At 38.7% G+C, this 15,626-nt stretch overlaps 1 protein-coding gene across 1 annotated transcript in view; it reads left to right on the top strand.

The window, feature by feature from the left end:
- FAF1 (Fas associated factor 1) overlaps positions 1–15,626 on the top strand; it is a 177,499-nt gene that overhangs the window by 151,417 nt on the left and 10,456 nt on the right. Inside the window, exons 16-18 of the mRNA XM_064516191.1 lie at positions 5,431–5,511; positions 6,190–6,267; positions 10,827–11,042. Of these exons, the coding sequence (XP_064372261.1) occupies positions 5,431–5,511; positions 6,190–6,267; positions 10,827–11,042 (375 nt within the window). The remainder of the gene's footprint in view (positions 1–5,430; positions 5,512–6,189; positions 6,268–10,826; positions 11,043–15,626) is intronic.

The following is a 15,626-nucleotide window of genomic DNA, read 5'->3' as shown; positions in this document are numbered from 1 at the left end:
CCACCTTTCCATCAATCTGTACCTGAAACTGCCTGTTATTAGGTGCTTCAGAGGCAGCTGCAGGAAATGATATAGAGAGTAATTACCGAAAAGAGTTATCCTAAATTTCTTAACTTCAAGAAAATAACTTAGTCTGTAAGTTTTTCTTAGTCCTGTAGCTTTTAGAAAAGGTTTTAGCCTATTTTAACTATCTCATGAATATGTGTTAACTACATTTTCTCTGACTTTGCATCTGTAAAGCGCATCATAGCGAAGAAATTCTTAGGTAAACAACGTGTTATGTAGAAATGCATTTTTTTTCCTTTGAATTTATCAACTTCCCATTGCATGAACATCCCCCATATTGTTGCGTTTTCAAAATGGGAAAGCAGGGATCCTTGACTCACCTTCCTTACGCTCTTTTGCAGGCCTGTGTCATGTATTATCTTCTCTTCTTACTAGGCAGCCTGCATTGCTTTTTCACTATCTTTGCATGTGGAAACCTTTCCAGACCTCTGATACTTTTGTCTCTAGCCACTGAAAAGTGTCTACTCCTGCTGTATACTTTCTTGAGACAGAGGACACAATGTTGGCTGTCGCAATGTAATCCTCATGTATTCTCAAAGATTCGGTAGAGTTAACAACATTGAATTATTGTCCATTTTACTTCCTATCCAGTTACATATGCGTCTGCAGTTTGCTTTTATTTCTCGTCAGTTTGTGGCAGTGGGTAGCGATTCATTCTGAGTCGGCAGCAGAGGCACTCAGAGGGTCCTTGTGTGGTCCTCAGAGCACCCGTGGAGACTGAGCGGGTGCTCAGCGGAGACCAAGCTCTCTCTCTACAGACTCGCGTTCCCCATGGCAAACTGACTCCTTCAAATATAAGCATCTGTATCTCTTTCCCCTGTGGGCTGAGTGCTGACAGCATGGAAGAAAGATCATGTAAGCTGACAGGATCCTTTTTCCTTTTAATGACTTAAATTCTTTCTGCTCCACCATTTGCTTTAATCTTTTTCCGTTTTTCACCTTCATGGTACCAGTTATCTGTACGTCAGCCTCTTTTCTCCTTCTTCCCCAAGATTGTTCCTCTGCCACTGCACCCTTCCTTCCTTGCTCCTTCCTTCCCTCTTTTTCTCCACATTGTACGTTTTTAGAAGGATCATCCTTGCTCCTCAGCACTCCAATCTCTTGGTTTGCAGGCTACATCTTCCCTACTCTATTTTTTTGTCTTTATTTGTCTATTTATGAGCTATATTTATCAAGATACAGATGAGACTTAGTGCTTTGTTAAAGTCAACTCATATGCACTCATCCAAAGACAGAATTTGGACCTTAAAAAGATGCCTGCATGAACAAAGAACATTTTTTTAAATGTTGTTTTTATTTTTTTTTACTATAAACCCATTCTTAATTGCCTAGATATTCTTTTGTTGCATACCAAATAAGCCTCTCTGACTTTTACAAAACCTTGATCCAAATCAATGAGATTCTTATCAATACTGAATTTCGTGTTTCATTCTATTATTTAATGTATTTTTTGTATTACATAAGCTTTGTATATACAGCCATCTCCAGCAGCAAGCAAGCAGAGTATACTTCTGCCATTATTTTAACAAATAATATAGGTGAGATATAATGCAGACGACAAAGTTAAAACTAGAAGCCAAGCCTAGGCAAGATGAGCCAAGTCTCATCTACTTTACAAGATTGCACTCATTTCAGAGCAGATGTGGCAAAGACACCTGCTTGCTTCTCTTCCAGTTCATTTTACGTTTTGTTGCTCCTTTCAGCCTTAGTAATGGATTCACTTTCTGCTTTTCGTATGCTACCAAGACATAACCAGGTAGAAATGTACAGAATACATAAAATATTTTGTTTGTTTTATGAACCTTTTTGGTAAAATCTAAAGTTAGTACTTAAAATTTCTTGAAAGAACTTTTCCCCTGTAAGAAGCAAAGGAGGGCTCTCTCTTCTTCCCGTGCCCAACAAACCCATGGCTTGGATGATTTACCTCCATGCTGTCCTTCTGTCAACGATGTGAAATTCAGAAATGCCTGCGCTGAACTCCTCGTTCTGACGTAGGCTTTTCAAATGACCTGGGACAAAACACGCTTTATTCATGCCTTGGTTTCTTGAAAAAGGAAGATGGCAATATTTGCCTTAATTGCAGGATTATTGCAGGGATGCACTTACTGATGTTCAGCAGAGGCTGTGATATATGTAGGGTTTAACAGGAAAACTGTCGGCTAATCCTTTTTTTTTTATTGATAACAATTTTGACAGATTATTGTTACGTTAGTTATTAGCTGTATTGCTCTTCTGTCTTCTCCCTGTGTTCTTTGTTCGTGCAACGACAGCTTCGTTGTGAAATAGTTGCTGCTGCTTTTCCTGTCCCTATTATCATTTTACTCTTACTGCTTTCTGGCGAACTTGAGTCATCCTCGTTACTTTGTATGGTTTCTCTGGAGGAAGTTGTGACTAAAATAGCAAACTGCATTACAAAAAGGAGGCTTATAGCCTATAATGTTGAAATTTGGTCTAACGTGCAACTCTGAGAGACTATTGCAAATTTGCCATAGTGACCATTGGTGTGTTTGTCCCTATAGCAATAATAGCAATTGAACCACAGAAACCTGTACAAAGAGGCATTGCGTATGATTACATCTGCTTTGCACCCAAAGAAGGCTGGATCCCAGTGCTGTCTAATCTACCTACAAATTTGCTTTAAAGATCTGTGTCAGTAAGAATAGTATCGTTCAAATGTGGTGTAAAACTCTGGCGTGGTCATTTACTTGTAGATGTGGCTTAAATATTTCTGCGAGGACCAGGCAGTCATGCGTAGTAATTCTTCACATTCCTGACATCTTTCTCATAATCCAGTTTTAGGAGGATGGTAACTGCAATGAATAGGGAAGAAATAAATATATATTAAAAAAAAAAAAGTTCCTGGAATTCACGCTTAGAATACTGGTAATAGAACATACAGTGCCAGGATTTTTTGAAGTTATCATCCAGGTGATATAATTTAAACCAATTTCAAAAATTATTCAGTAAAGCTCTCTGTAGGCAAATAAATACTATGCTCATCACTAGTAATATTTAGTATCTTAATCTTGAGTTTTCTACACAGTTTGTAAAATGCAAAATAACTCAGTACTCAATTTCTTACAGCTCTGATTTAGTATATATTTGTGGAGTGAGTTTTAATAATTTTTATATGTTTTAAATTTTTGTTCATGTTTTGGTAATTATTTATTAGACTAAAGGAACTGTGGGTTAATTGCTAGCAATCATCTGGTGACGGAAAGAGCCAGTAATTGCAGTAGTTGCATCTGATCTTTCTGTTTTCTCCCGGGCATTACTGGACTTCAGTGTGACCTTTGAAATTGAGTTAGAAAGAGCTATATGAAGTTATAAAACACGAAAGTTAAACAGGTTCTCTCCGAAACAATTCTTAAGAATATTTTTTAAATGCCTGTCCTCTCCCGGCTTGCATGAAACCTTTCAGTAAGTTGGTTTGGGAAAAAAACATTTTATTTCTTACCATTTGGAGGTGAGCTTATGGTATGCTTATGGGAAGTCTCGGTATAGACAGTACAAAATATTTTCTTCTCCTGCTATGTTGCATCTCTGAGAAGCGTTGGGAAAGCGTCTGTGTATTCAAGAGGCTTTCCTTATTTTTGGACAACATAAACGTCGGAGCTGTTTAATTATTTCAAGATCCCTTTCTCTCAGAAATTGAATATTACTTTAGGGAGCTTCTGCTATCAGGTTTGAGTTAGTTTTTGAAGGCATTTCATGGATGTAGCGTATGGAGTTTAGCAAAGCCAGGAGGGGAGTGGGTTGCTCGGTGGTTATTCTGATATTTTGCAAGAATTACTTCTACTCGTGTTTTAGCTCTGCTGAACAAAGTGATGGTTTCTCTATCTTCTGTGAATGAAATTTAGGACACACTGATTGTAGAATAATCTTGGGTCCTGTTTCTATAAGGAAGAAGAGTTTCCTCTAAAAAGATCTTGTTACTTTCCACCTGGAGGTTGTATACCTTTTCCTGCAATTTGTCCTTTCTTCTTGTGGATGCATGCTAATGTAGACCTCTTTAACAACTAATGTGTTAGAGGTTTGTTTGAGGAACATCTTGGCATGTTTGCATGACATGATAATAACAGTTAACACCTGCCGCTCCAACGTAGAATTGAGTTTTTGCCAAATAGAGAAGCTTCTGGGAGAAAAATGATCCATTTGCAAAATGGTTCCTTTATGTAGAATAAAATTTGCAGACAAATGGGAAGTTTAATACAGTGCTTCAAAAACCAGGAGGTAGTAGACTTTCATTTCTATAAAATACAAGGGACAGATTAGCTCAGCTTAAGTGCTGCATTACTGGTCACTACGGGCAAAAGTCCTGAGCCACCAACAGTTTCATGGCGAAACCGTACTGATTTTTGCGGAGACCTGGGCAGCCTCTGGAAGGCTCCGGGAGGATTACAAGACGTAAGAAGAGTAGGTGCAGAGCAGCAGGCACTGCCTCTGATAGTACTGGCTCCGGAGAGGCAGAGTATGAAGTTACTCATTGCATACCTTGTACTATCGCCCCAGTGCGACTGTAGGGATGATGCCTGTCTTCGTCATTCACGTATTTTTGGTAAACCTCTTTTTTTTTTTTTCTTTTTTTGGTGCTGTGATCATTAATAAGATACTTTGCGAGGTTTGCTGGCTTGAAGTTGGCATACTAATCTCATGTTTTGTGTCTGCCTGCATCTTTGTATTTAAGGCACTTCCGAGCAGGGCTTGTTACCCTCCCATCTTTGCACAGCATTCACCATGACGTGAATTCAGGCCGCTGGGTGATGTTCAGTAAGGATGACCTGGGACGGATCCTATTGAGGGCCTTTTTTACCAAACCAAGGACCTGGGAACAGGTCCTCTCTACTAGGACAAGCTGTTCCCTGCTGCCCATCCAAGCAGACCCCTTGTTCAGGACTCGCCCCCGGCGCTGGGCCACGTGTGCACCTCCAGCGTGCCCCGTCCTGCCCTGCGGGTCTGGCGGGTGGGTTCCCCCCGCGCGGCTGTGCGGGGAGGGAGGCCCTCAGCCAGCAGTAGCGTCTGCGTAGCCTGGGCAGCCCCTCTCCATGGCTCGGTGGTAAAAACGGGAGTCCGGATGCAATGAGCCTTGGTGCCAGAGCCAGCCCATGGGCTAGCACTTGGAACGTGCTAATTCATGATATGACAATTGAAGCATAGTCTTAGGTAACTCGTGATTTTTTTAAAGCCAAGGTCGCCCTTTAGGCATCTTTCAGATCACTTCTAGCAATGGTTAGATAAGTAAGGCAGTCAAATACTTTGAAATCACTGAGGATAAAGAATGCTGGTGAATGTAAAGATAAATCTATTATCAGTCCACTGTTTGCTGATTTTATTTGTTTTCCTTTTTCTTTCTCTTTTTTTTAGGATGAACGTGAAGCCAGAGAAAATGTGAAAAGGGAGCAAGATGAAGCGTACCGCATATCACTTGAAGCTGATAGAGCAAAGGTGTGTGCGTGGTTTCATGAATGTCAGGACATGAATCTCTCCACAGTTGGTAAAATCACCCTTGTGTAGGGGACTGCCCAGCTTCAATTCTGCGTTTAGGATGAGCCAGTTACTGTAGGGAGCCATAATTCCAATATGTGGTTACAAAATGGCACTAGATAAATTCACTAGGAATGGGTCTGACTGCATCGTTTTGCTAAAGCAGTCCTGGCCCTGCTTCATAACAGAAAGGGAAACTTCATTGGGAAAGGAGTGATAGGGAAAGATCACTTAATAAATATCCTATTTCTTGCATTACTTTCTAAGTGACAGTTGATAATCATTGTCAGACGGGATCCTAGGCTACGCAAACCTTGGGTCTAACCGTATCTGGAAGTTCTTACATAATAGAAATTCAGAGAATTTAAAAATAGATGCAACTAGTCATAGTAATGTGGTGAAATATTAAGGACAGAAGTGGAGTTCAGATAGCAGTTTCCATTAAACAGCTTTCATAAGAAATACGAAGGTTTTATTCACGTGGCATTATATTATGTAAATATGTCGCAAACAGTTCCTATCCCAACAGAAAAGTGGAGAAGTTTCTTTGCCTTCGTACGGCTAATGCCTGTCATTAAACACAGCTGTGGAATGGGCAGGTGAATACATGTGTGATTGCTGTTTGTTCCTCTTTCTCAGAGAGAAGCACAGGAGAGAGAAATAGCAGAACAGTTTCGTTTGGAACAGATTCGGAAAGAACAGGAGGAAGAACGTGAGGTGAGATATTTTACCTTTTCGGACAACTTTTAAGATTTATGAAGGTTGCAATTTTCATTCAGCACACATGGCAACTTTAATTCAGAGTTTACTTTCTTATGTGAACATTAAGTTAAGAAAACATTTTATTAATTTCTTACCGTATATATAAAATATAGCACAGCTAAATCATTTTTATCTACAGTTTAATAGCTTTTCTGTTGTATCATATGAGTCACACTGCCAAATTATAGCCAGCTATTAGATAGGCCTACTAACAGAAGACCCAACAAATTAGCTCTGTAAATGGTAGAACCTTTCAGATTCTCAAATATTGTTTCTGCAGGCACTACTTTAAAAAATATAATAGCATGGAGCGTTTTCATTTCTTCTATAAAGAAGCATAAAGCCTATTGCAGTTCTGATCAAACAAGTTGCCAAATGTAGTTTGGGAGGCGAAATACTTTTTTAAAAATTTTGAAGAAAATAAAAAAGCCAAGAACCTCCCCCCTAAAATCTAGAAAATTGAATTACATTTTTAAATGTACCATTAAATTTTAAATAGAATGAAAATTGTGTTTAAACAAACACTTTAGGAGTCTGGCTGAGACATTAAGTATCAAAATCTGTCCTCTCAAAGTGAAGTGAACACTCAAAGCTCAAAACTGCTACTGCAGTGATAATGTAGAGATCTAGTTCTCCTTAAACAAGCTTTCTTCATGTTGATTGCAAAAGTTAATAAGTTAATGAATTTAAATTTCAGAGGAAAAAAACCCAGAGTAGTAATAGCAAAGTAAAAAGAATGCATGATCTTTCATAGCATATTTCCAAAAACTATTGCCAGTGAGAAAGACAGTGTGGCAGGCCCCAGCCACGGTTCTGTTCACAAAGGTGTCCTTGGGGAAGCAGCGCTTAGAGCCTCAGAAATCCGCTCCATGACAAAGGTGGCGACATCAGGCCAAATATTCTTGCTAAGAGACCTCGATGCAGTTACGTGCAACAGCATCTTTCCATGGGAATAATCAACTACTTTGTACGAAATGGGCCATGATGCAGTATGCCTGGTTGTGCCTTTGGCTGCACGGGGATGAGGATTTCCCTTACTGTATAGCAAGTTGCGCAGTCAGTTGGTCGATGGGCCCAGGTACCTGCCAGAGGTAGCTCATGCGGCCTCTTTCTCTGTGCTAGATCCTGACCTGGCTGCAGATCTGTGTAGGCATTTACCTTTGTGCACATAAAAAGAATCGTCATGTACTCGAATATACTTGTGTTAGCAGCTTCCTCTTCTTCACCCCCAGTAAATGCATAAGGTGATTTAAAAGGAAATAAAAAAGGCTGGGCTACAGCCATGTTTCTTCCTCTGAAGTCCTACCATATTTCAAAGGATGAGTAAAACAGACTAGTAGCTAAAGATTTTCAACTGTTCTGTGAAGTTATCTTGTCTTTGCAGAACTGTTACGAAGCACAACTAGCTGATATTTGGAAAGGACTTTGAAACCCTTGAAGAAGATTTTCAGAATAAAAGTGATACATAAATTTATTGAGTGACATTAGAGTTGACTGGGTGTTGCCCTTGACTTCTAGGCATATAAGATTTTGTGAACAAATTGCTAATTAATACAGTGCTCTGTCAGCATTCCTATTACACATGGATTTCCTATGTTTCTAGTTTTATATAAAATATAAATATTTTCTAACATTTATAAATTTATAGAAAATATCATACTTCCTATTTTTTTTTCTGTGGACTTAATTTAACTTCTTTGCATTGACTCATATCTATTATGGAGATTTGAAATTTGGCATTTTATTCTCATTTAATTTTCCATTTAGTAAAAGTCTTTGGAACTCCTGGAATCCTGATAAATCACAGCCTTCCTCCCCCCGCCATGTGACTTAAAGATGTACTTGACATTTCAGCCTTGTGTACTTGGCTGACGTTTGAAAAAACTGCATTACACAACTGCAAAAAGTTGGTTACCAACACATTTTTTATTTCTTGAGATAAATATAATAAATTATATCAGCAATGCATCTGCGTGTATATTTGACTAAGACAATTTTATTAAAAACCTGACCTGTGTAAGCCTTCTAGAGCCTTTGAAACAATGCTGCATCGTAAATACTTAATTCAGTAAAAACAATAGTATTCAGGGGTCTAGAAAAGAGGCAGACCACTTTCTCCTTATTATCCTTTAGTGTTTGACCACTTTTTTTAGCTCCTGTTGTTAATATAAGCCACAAATGGAAGCTAAAAGGCAACTGAAGGAGTAATGCACCAAACTGGACTGTGAGAATTGTGTCAAGAATAATTAAAAGATGGCAATTTGGTGAGATTAATAGCAATCATACATAAATCAGTACTGTGGCAGTAACAGGACTATTAAGCCATCACCTCACTCACATTCTGATTCAAGTAATCAGTATGTTTTTCTTTTTTAAGTAATTTTGCATGAATAGAAACAATTCCTTCTACTTTATTACACCTGCCTGCCCCTAAACCTTTTGTACTATGGCCTTTTGCAAATTGTTTTCTTAGACAAAGGCTGCAAAACGAGTCCATGTTATCAAAATATACCTGAGCTTCCCTGTTTTAATGTAGACTGTAGTAATGAAAATAATAGGATCTATTTGCTTAGTAGAACAAATGGGATGTTAACAATAGTGTTTGCTAACACTCCCCATTTTCAAGTATACAGATTATTTTTACTGAACTGTTCTGCAACAATGTTTACTTTCAGAAGTGGCTTTATGTTCAGTTCATATATTTAAAATCTGGCTAGAGAGCTATTCACATACAGAACATCTTTCTGTCAGCAAAACCCAAATTGCTTGTTCAGGTCCAAGAGTTACTAACGTGATCCATCGCATCATTGTTTTCTGACTTGGGTTGCTGGTGCAGAATATCCATGGTAAATTGCCATTTTACGTTGAAGCCTTGGAGACTAGTTACTTTGGGGAACGAGGCATTCTTTGCACAAAGAAAGGAGCTCTAATGAGCTACTGTTGTTTATTTTTCTATAATATAATTGATTGGGTTCAGTAAATAATGTAGCATCTGTTGTTATACTGTGTGGGGAAATGTCAAAACAGAAAGATAGTAAGCAGGTGGTTGAGAATGGTGAGAGAGAAAATTAACATAGAATCTATTTAAAATATAATCTCAGAGTAGATGAGCAAAAATGAACTGAAGTTCTATGTATAAATATTTATATTGGGATATAATTTGCTCAGAGGTTCGTGTGTAAGAAGTAGACTATTTAAAGGGCCTCATAATCTTGCTTCTGCCCATTCTTTGCTCTTTAATGTAATCATCTTCCATCATTTTCTCTTACTAAATGACCTTGGGGAGATTTTCAAAGGCACAAATAGCAACTGTGTATCTTGAAAATGTAGGTATATTAGTGCCTGCCTGACTTCATTTTGGAAAATCATCTTTTCAGTGTATTCCTGGTGAAGAATTGTTATCAGGCTGCTGATCGCAGCCTTTGAGATGCTCGTTGACTGTTTGCATAAAGGTGGTACAGCAACAAGACTGCTCTTTAAGTAGGATCCAATTGTTTAAAAATACTGCCTATTCGCAGGGCCCTCAGATGTCTGTCCAGGAGCACTGACAACACTCAGTACCCTTGAAAATTAAGCCAAATGAGTTCAGTGATCTAACATTAGGCATTATTTTCCAAAAAAATCTGACCAATGTATGAGTGTTATAGGAGCTCCTGGAGGCAGAGAACAGGGAATACAGACTTGGCTCCTGCCCTTAAATTTTTAGCATAAGCAATACACAGTGTTAGCAGGAAGACAAGCATATACATTTTTGATCCATAGTTATAGATATTTCCTAGCATCTGTGGCCTAGTCACTTAAATATTGGCTGATTTCATGCAAGTCGTTGCAGAAAAAGTGCACACTTGTGCTCAGACTCTTCTGTCTTCAAATAACACTAATTCCTTTCTTTAAACCTTAAAGCTCCCATTTCTATCTTCTTAGTTTCCTTCTTTTACTGTTCCTACTTTTATATACACTATATATCTCACGTACCTTCATGATATGAAATGTCTTCCTAGCAGTGTTTTAGTTTACTTATAGTAAAGCTCTTGAATATATTTGTTTTTACTCTGAACTGTCGTGAAGGGTCTTTTCTTTGCTGCAAATGGTCGATTACTCTGTGTAAGAGGAGGGCAATTTGATAATAAGTGCATCTGAAGAAATACTTTTACTGGCTTTAATTTATACCTTTTAAGGAAGCAATTGGCCACCTGACAATTATTCTCTCATTCAAATTTTTCCAAGGCTTTCTGCCAAACGATTAAATTACTTATCTCCATTCTGCCTTAACTGTAGACCTAATAATATGTGTTGTACAGAAGGATTTATTTTAATTAGTTGTCTGGTGGGCTGCTATTAAGGAATGAATAAAAATGATTTTGCCATTGAGATATAAAGCGCAGCTCTTGCTCCGGAGCACTAGGACACATCTTGGAAATTCCAGAAAAAATAAACACAAAAGCCCTCTATCCTTTTCTTCTGTTGCGCTGTTGTTAACATTGAAACCTAAATGGTTATTTTTCCTTCCTCAGGCTATCCGGCTCTCCCTTGAGCAGTCTCTGCCTCCGGAGCCGAAGGAGGAGAGCACCGAGTCGGTCAGCAAGCTGCGCATACGGACGCCCAGCGGAGAGTTCTTTGAGCGACGTTTCCTGGCCAGCAGCAAGCTGCAGGTTGTCTTTGATTTTGTAGCTTCCAAGGGATATCCTTGGGAGGAGTACAAGCTGCTGGGTACCTTTCCGAGGAGAGATGTGAGTAAAAGTACCTTCCATAAATAAATACTACTTCTTAGTTGTATACATTTAGATGACCACGATGTTTTAGCATGGAAGATAAAGATGGGCTGGACTATGTGGGAGTGCTGCCAGGCTCTGTGAGCAAGTCAGGCGCTAACCTGCGGCCGCTATCACGTGTTGCATACAAAATGCTGTTGCAAAGTCTGTTTTCAGTGACATTTAAAAAGGATCCTCAGCTTCTGAAACAAACAAGTTGAGGATGACGTTCAGTGAAAGCTGTCCACATCCGCTGCCTCTGAGCCAGCGTTGTCCCGTTCCTGTTTTGAAGGAAACAGAATCCGTATCAGTGGGCTGTTCAGGGCTGTTAGAGATTAGTATTTCTGATCTGTCTGGTTTTGCCTTTTGATGCAATTTTACGAGCAGGAAGGCACAGTGCCAAACAGTAAATGGTTATGAGCTAATTAGTACATGCTAATGAATTATTCCTCCACCTGTCCCATCATACTAGTAAATAATCATTTATAACTCCTACCTAAATAGTCTAATGATACCTCTTATGACTGATTTTGAAAATCAATCCAGCTCGCTGCTTACAAAAGAAAACTCGGGGGGTCCAATTGCGCAGCAGTTAAGTGGGGCCCTGCATAAAACGTGAAGGTAGCAGGCACTACGGAGCTGGCGGTACACCCTGAGCCCACCAGTGACGGTGAGGTTCAGCAGCTGCTTGGCTGTATTGCTTTCAGTGCTGCAAATGGGTGGGTGCAGCTCTGCATCACCTGGGATTTTGTTTGCTGGGGGAATCTCCAGGTGGTTGGTTAAGGCAACATTGTCTGGTTTCCATCAGAGGAACTCAGTAACTGGGTTACTTTTCCGTTTTCTTTCTCCTCATTGCCTCTGGAGGAGGCTCACCAGGAATAAGACTCAGATTGGCATGTTTACAGTACTGTTTTGTAACACCTCTTGCTTTAACATGGTATTTGTAAGTTATGTTACATGACACAAGTCCTCCAAAAGGGGAGGAAAATAATGACCTTAACAAGCCAATATGACCTTGAGAGCAGATGGGATTTCTTAAGGTTTTTGGCATGACTATGTGAAGGAGGCCTGTAGTGCTCAGAACTGTTCTTCCACCTTGTCTCATATTGACCATCCTCATCAGCCAGAGTGTAAAGAAGCATTTAAGGAATTGGTAATTAACTGTGCTCCATAAGCATGTAATACCCTTTTCGGTGGAGCAGAAGTCATCTGTGTTTCCAGTGTTACTGATCTTTCCGTTTACTTGAAACAGAAGAAAAACAGTCTTTGCTGTCTAAACCATGCTTTTTGTATAAATATTCGGAAAGTCATGTCATACCTCCCTATCTATAATCTATCTGTGCTTTACCACATATGTAATGTAAAAAAACCTATAAATATATTACCGTGATTCTTTGCACTTGCTTTGTACTTTAAAACCTTGCTATTTAGAGTGGCTGCTTGTCTGCATAATCACAGCATCGTCATCATTATTAATTTTAGTCGTCTGTAAATTCTCAAACTGATCAGATGCTTTGAATGAGAACAAATGAAAAAAAAAAAAGGAAAACAGACTGCTAAACTTGAATACGATGGCATTTTCAGTACATTTGTGAAACAGCAGGGGAAAAAGTGTTGAGGCAAAGAGAGAATTTTGCAGGAGGATATGAAGCTGTTGGTCTGTCACATCAGAGGCAAGACCCTGCAATCTTTCTTCTCTGATTCGGACCTAATAATGCCATGTCTGAGGAGCCCCATAAATGATTCATGCTGATTGACCCGGTGGCCATGTATGAATCTGGTTGCCAGTGTGACCACCGGAGCTAAAATAAACAAAAAATAATCCCCAGGGACTTGCTAACTGCTGAAAACTATAAATGATAGCTGCCAGGTTCCATAGATATGGAAAGGTGGAAGTGTGCAACTCTAGAGAGAGAATAATAATATTAATAATAATAAAGGATTGATGAATGAGTTGGAAGTATGGTAAAAGTATATATTCATTAGTTTAGCTTTCATGGGAATACAGCCTCTTGAAAACACTGCAAATTGTCAAGCCTCTTCTGCTATATGATTTGTATCATAAACATCCATGGAAATCTGTGAAACAAGAATAGCGCCCTGGGAACGCTTGTGCTCCAGATAACAATAGCATTTTAAAATGTCCGTTTGTACTTAAAAATATACCTAACATTTTTGAAAAGGATCAGAATTACTTTGCTGGCGTGTTTGTTGCAGTAAGATGAAAGCGTGTCTTCTCAAGTTAATCACTTTATTTTCCATCCTAATCTGTATTACAATAACATATATAGCCCTGAAAGTGTTTCAGACTCATCAAAATGAGGGGCTTAGATTTAATCAAATCAGCATTTTGCTTGTGGTAAACTTATCAGAACATTTTTAAGTGCTTTTCACAACATGCTTTTCAAAGCCATCAGTCCTGATGCCCTGATACAATGTTTTTGAAGTATTTTTACTTCTTTGGTAAATAAAAATTCATTAGTTCTTAGTTCTATGTTCCAATTGCTTACACAGATATCCTTAGCTAACTTAAAGTTGGTATCATAACCCTACTGTAAATACAAACTTCTACACATGAGTAAATACACAGATTAACCTTTTCTAGACACTACTTGTAGTTTTTAAAGCAGCAGTGACATTCCAAAGCGTTTAAGCACATGCAGTGACTTGTTATTGGGTCTTTGTCACTGACTGTGGTGTTCCTCCTACTAGCACTGAAATCAGATATTAACCACTTTCTTTCTCAGCACCATAACCAAAGCAGAGCTACATACCATACTGACAAGTGTGTTTCACACTAGTGAACCTGTGTCCATAGGTAACTTGTAACTCTAACTTTGAAAACATGTTTGGCAAGTACCTCTTTCTCATTAAAAAAGCTATATATAAAGTTCTCTGCATTTTCTTACATGCACGTGCAAAGGCTTTACGGAAATAAATATATGTACTATTTAAATGTAGGTATTGGCTTTAGAACTATAGTTCCTTTTCTTCCAGGAATCACTCTAGTCTTCAAAATGCATTTTAATGATAACAAAAAAAAAAACTTACCCTAAGTATATTAGCGTGCTCACACAGTATTTCCTCACTTTTTCTTCTATGAGTCCCTTTCTCTTAAAAGCCTTCCCAAACACTAATTTCAGTAGACCTGTCAGTCTGCCAGCAGGAAAATCTACCTTCTGGCAGTATCCTGTGGACCTCTTGGACAACAAAGTCCTTGCTCCCTCAGTGGAGATCTGCAGAAGTCTTCCTAGAACTCTTTAACATCTTGTGGACTGGGCATTTGAACACATTTTAGGAAGAAACTGAAGTATACCATAGCCTGTTGAAACTACAGGAGGGATATGCAGAACAAATTTACCCAGCTTGGGATTCAGCTCATGCTCCTGGGATTAGTGGTGTACCTGTGAGAGTTTTATGGTATCTGTGAGAAAGTGAGGTCCTGGCATGTTCTCGCAAGTACACCTCATTTGCAAGACAGTATTTCCAACATACAAAGCATTGAGAGAGCTTTGTATTTTCTGAACTCATTAATATCTTCTGAAAAAATCAAACTTACAACCTATAATTTCTTCCATTTATTTCTCCTTAGAGGTGGAGTGTAAGCTATGTGTTTGCGAGCATGTATTTTGCAGACACTGTGCTAGAGACTTAAGCTCTTTATTTACTGTATCTGGAAGCCTTAGTAAGCCAAGACTTCTACAGTATTTCACATTTTATTTTTCTGAGCCACAGCTTAGGATCAGGTGGCAGTTAAGTCACTTAAGGTTATTTAAATGCATCTAAAATGTTGCTTAATAATTCAGAACCAGTTTGCTCTGTTTAGAGTATTAAGATTTTTTAAACCCTTTTAATTAACCAATTCCAACAGCAGTTTAAATAAACAGAAACAAAAATCTGTCTCCCTTGAAAGGGCAGAAAACAAATTTAACTCAAATTGCATGTCAATTTAAATTAGGTGTGATCAGGATTTCAGGAGATGTAGGGCCAGATCATTCTTAATATTACACGGGAGTGCAGAGTAAGATATCCCTCTCAAACCAAATGTGATCATTCATTCCTGTGCTCTGGCAGGAGTAATCCCCTTTGCTCACAGTGCTGAAAACAATACCACAGGACAAGAAACTTAGGGCTGCAGCGCTCAGCACATAGCCATCTGAAGAGGTAACTGTATCCTGCCAAAGATAATGGTACGGTCGCGATCCCTGCGCTGCTGTACCAGGTAGTTTGGCACATTTGTATAACTCAGTCAATTCTAGAAACCCGTCTTTGTAAGACTTATTCTGCCCTCCTCCAGTGCAAACTAATTCCTTCAGGTAATCTAGTTTTAAACTCATTAGATAGTGTTTAAACTCATTAAATAGTACATGAAAGGGAGATATGTCTAGGAGCATCTCTAGCTTTTAGCATCCTTTACCCTAATTATCATCTTGATAGAAAAATGGAAAAAAGATGTTACGATGAGAAAGGATTCAGGTAGTATCATGGTTATACCCAGTAGCACTTCTAGTAATGAGTCATTCAAATAAATCTGGAAAGTAGCTGCCAATGTTAGGTCAAGAA

Source organism: Dromaius novaehollandiae, chromosome 8 (assembly GCF_036370855.1).
Source record: "Dromaius novaehollandiae isolate bDroNov1 chromosome 8, bDroNov1.hap1, whole genome shotgun sequence".
Taxonomy (NCBI): domain Eukaryota; kingdom Metazoa; phylum Chordata; class Aves; order Casuariiformes; family Dromaiidae; genus Dromaius; species Dromaius novaehollandiae.
This window is presented reverse-complemented; position numbering and strand designations above follow the sequence as displayed.